The sequence below is a fragment of the Coenobita brevimanus genome, chromosome 115 (genome assembly GCF_032717465.1).
Source record: "Coenobita brevimanus isolate Jiangsu-jjx chromosome 115, ASM3271746v2, whole genome shotgun sequence".
NCBI classification, from domain to species: domain Eukaryota; kingdom Metazoa; phylum Arthropoda; class Malacostraca; order Decapoda; family Coenobitidae; genus Coenobita; species Coenobita brevimanus.
In genome coordinates, this window is record NC_137068.1 from 14568208 (window position 1) to 14572367 (window position 4160).

The window sequence follows — 4160 nt, forward strand, 5'->3', positions numbered from 1 at the left end:
ACAAATGTGGGAGACTAGGGAACTCCAGTAGGGGGAGCAAAAACAGACACAAGAGGTCACGACTTTCCGCCACAAAGAGTCAACAGCTAGTGGGCAGAAGCCAGAGTGGCAGAGGTAAGAAAACCGAAACTCACTAGATTGGGAACGGAAGAGCCAACACACGCTACCCTATGGGTATTGAGGTGATAGCCTCTGGCTTGAAGGAATTGATAGCCACCATGAGGTTGCCACAGACCCAACTACCAACCTTCGAAGGAAATAGCCAGAGGGAGTACTGGGAGTTCATCCATGCATTCGAACAGCACATTGGGAGGGCCGCAGTCCCAGAGGAAAATAAGCTGCAGACACTCATGCAAGCATGTGCAGGGCCTGTCAGGAACACGGCGGGGGCTGTCAGGAGCACGCTACAAACATGCAACTATCTGGACCCACGAGAGGGTTACAAGAAGGCCGGTGGCCATATTGGAGGACAGATACGGAGACAGACATCAGTACGTCTGAGAGATTGTGGATGGAATGCTTGAAGGGCCCATAATCAAAGGTGGGGATGAGGGTGGCCTTAGAAAATTTGCTGATGAGTTAGGGTCATGTATTTTGAGTCTGGAGGCCATCGGGAGATTGCAGGAGTTGGACACTGTTATCTCGATGGACACACTGTCGCGATGGTTACCTGAGAGGGCACTTATGCGGTATGAGGACGAAACTTTTGCCCACAACAAACGATATGGGTATTATCCCGGCGGTAAATGGTTGAAAGCCTTTATCCTGGAGGAGGCGGACAGAGTGTATGTGAGGTGAACCGAGGAAAGGGGTTCGTCCACCAAATGAGCCACTGAGGTTGATGCTAGAAGGAATCCAAATGGGCGCGTGATTGGCTTGGCCACCATTGGTGATGATGAACCTGCAAGTGAGAGAGACATGTGTAAGCTGTGTGGGGGTCTGCACACACGGTGGGATGCAAGAAATTCCGTGCCATGAGAGTGGAAGAAAGGAGGGCCATGGTCAGACAGCTCAAATACTGTTATGTTTGCTTGAATGATACCCACTTGGCAGCTGAATGCCGGGCCTCAGTGTGGTGTGACATAGAGGGTTGCACTGAGAAGTATTTGTGATGGATACCCCCGACTGGCCCAGTAAGGCAAAGGCAGGAGTCCCAGTACCAAGGGGAACCCAGGAAGGGAGACGCAGCAAAAAAAACTGATGGAGGATGACAGGAAGCCGAGAGATGATCGTCGTTGATACACTCAGTGGGAACAGGCTCATGGAAGCAAGCAGAGAATGCACCGAGCAGAGCCGGAGAAGAGAAGTGCTTCTTGTGGACAGGCCGACAAACAGGATTAGGCAGGCGTGGAGGGGACCTTTAAGAGGCTCAAGCTCAAAAAGGGCAAAGGCAGGGACGATTGACTCACTGCCACAACAGGGACAACGTGGATGCATGGGCAGCTTCGCAAGGTGGTGGTGCCCAATGTTAAGGTAAAGATGGCTAGTGAAAGATCGGATGCCGTGGTCCAGACGAGAGCACTTTTGGACTCTGGCAGCAACCGAACATTCTGTACGACCCAATTGGGAAGCAGGCTAGGGACACCACAGAGAACTGCTTGGTTAACACTAGACATTATAACTCAAGTGACGGTGCAGCGAACTGAGAAGATATACTTAGTAGTTAGTGGCGGGTGTTCCTGTAAACTGAACCACAAGATATTGCTGCCTGGGGCGATTGTCACTCAGCGACTCCCTGCAATGCTGAAGGATTCAGTAGCATCTGTACAGGACACAGCATGATGGAGTCATTTGGTGGGAATAGAGCCAATGAACACGTACGAAGGTGAGGTGCAACTACTGATTGGTCTTGATGTGCCACAAGCATTGACACCCTTGGAGGTTAGGGCCGGGAGCAGTGGAGAACCTTTTGCAATAAGGACACCGCTGGGATGGACTGTCAGTGGACCTGTACGACCTCGTGCTGAGGTGGAAGACAGACCAGATGAGGTAGGATATGTGGATGTAGTCGACTGCAACTCCCAGGAAACACAGCTGAGAAGGAAGTGCAACAGTTTTGGGAACTGGACGCAGGTTTCCTAAATAAAGGAGATCAACCTAGAATGCAAGCCTCTTCCTGTGGAACGATCGCTTGGAGTAAGGAGGGACCTAGAGAAGGACCAAATGGCAGTGGTCATCAAGTGCTTTGAGCAAGAGGGGTCAACTACAGGGAGGACCTCTTTTGTGCAATCAGCTCAGTGTACGATCTGCTTGGTTTCCTTGTGCCATTCCTCATTCGTGTCAAGGTCATCTTCCAAGTGGAATGCAGGAGGAAGAAAGGGTGGGATGAGGCTACATCTGACAGCAATGAGGTACGCTGGCGACGGTGGCTGATGGAATTAACTCACCCCACAGATTTCAGGATGCCATGGTGCTATGACCTGAGAGGAGTAAGGGGAACGTCATTTCAATTACATCACTTCTGTGACGCTTTGCAAGTGGCTTATGGAGTGGTATCATACCTGAGGATTTCAGATGGAACCAGAGATGTTCGCTGTGCCTTCGTCTACAGAAAGGCCAAGCTAACCCCACTAAAACAGCTGACTATACCCCATCTGGAGTTATGTGCTGCCGTATTGGCTGTTAAGGTTGACAAGACATTAAGACACAAGCTGTCGGTCGACCCAGGACAGACACTGTGATAGTATTACAGTATATACATAACACAGAGAGGCAGTTTCACACGTTCGTGGCCAATTGAGTGGCGGGCATACACAGACAATCGGAAGTGACCCAGTGGAGGCACGTGGGTTCAACACTGAACCCAGCAGATGATGCGACCCGAGGACTGATTTGCCATGAACTGAACAGAGGGTGTAGAGATGGATTGAAGGGACGGACTCCTCCGTGCAGGTGGGCGGTTGGAGAGAGCTCCCTTGACACAGACAGCAAATACCCCATGCTGTTGCCGAAGGACCACCGGGTCACGGAGCTCATGGTAAGAGAAACCCATGAGAACAAGGCTGGGCACTCAGGAAGAGAACATACACTAGCATTAATATGCCAGGAGTTCTGGGTGCCCAAGGGATGGAGATTGATTGATTGGGTGTTGAAAGGGTGTCTCGTTTGTTGTCGAGTCACTTGGAAGGAGTCACTGCAAAGACAAGCTGACCTCCCTGCTGGCAGGGTATGTATGGTGAGGGCACCGTTCACTCATACTGGAGTGGACTTCTTTGGACCATTCACCACAAAGCAGAGTAGGAAATGGGTGAAACGGTGGGGTTGTCTGTTCACTTGTCTGAACTCAAGAGCCATACACCTGGAGATTCTCGATGGACTAGATGCTGATTCTTTCCTCAATGCAATAACTCGCTTATCGCCAAGGAGGAGTGTACCAGAGCGCATTCGTTCCGACTATGAAACAAACATGATTATAGCAGATAAGGAACTCCGGGCTGCAGCCCTCAGCTGGGAAATGGATGACAAGGTCCACAATGCATTGTTAAGGAAGAGAATTGAGTGGGAGTTCAACCCTCCACATGCATCACACATTGGCAGTGTCTGGGAGTGACAGATCCGGACAGTCAGGAAGGTCTTGCAAGCAACAATAGGCATGCAAGTTGTGGACGATGAGTGACTCCACACACTCTTCTGTAAAGTGGAGGAGATTCAGTGGAAGGCCAATCACCCCAACCTCCAAAGACATCAGTGACTTGAAGCGCTTACCCCACCGCATATTCTGCGCCCTAAGACACTAGCCCACTGCTTGTTAGGAGGTAAAGCCAAAGAGCCTATAGGGGACATCTACCGGAAGAGTTGGAAGCATGCACAGTTCCTAGCAGACCAGCTCTGGAAGCGATGGTTGAAGGTGTACCTACCATCCTTATGACAATGCCAGAAGCAATTCAAGTGGTTGCATAATTTCCAATTGAGGGACCTGGTATTGGTGATGGGCTGGGTTCTGGGAAGACTGGTAGAGGCGAATCCCGGTAATGATAGTGTGGTGAGACATGCGAAAGTCAGGACATCTGCACGCAAAACCCTAACCCACCCTGCAAACAAGCTGTGTCTGCTGGAAGGGTGCGGCAAGTGAAAAGGTATATGGTATTGGTTGTAACCGACCAAAGGGGGAGTCTTACTGCATCTAACACGGTAGAGAGAGAGAGAGAGAGAGACAGACA

At 50.6% G+C, this 4160-nt stretch overlaps 1 protein-coding gene across 1 annotated transcript; it reads left to right on the plus strand.

Moving 5' to 3' along the window:
- Nucleotides 1–2938: 2938 nt before the first annotated feature.
- Nucleotides 2939–3550, plus strand: LOC145418548 (uncharacterized). Its single transcript, XM_080286917.1, has one exon. The coding sequence runs from the start codon at nt 2939–2941 to the stop codon at nt 3548–3550; it is 612 nt and encodes a 203-aa protein (XP_080143043.1).
- Nucleotides 3551–4160: the final 610 nt, after the last annotated feature.

Coding starts and splice junctions, on each gene's coding strand:
- LOC145418548 (XM_080286917.1), top strand. CDS start 2,939: ATGCTGTTGCCGAAGGACCACCGGGTCACGGAGCTCATGGTAAGAGAA.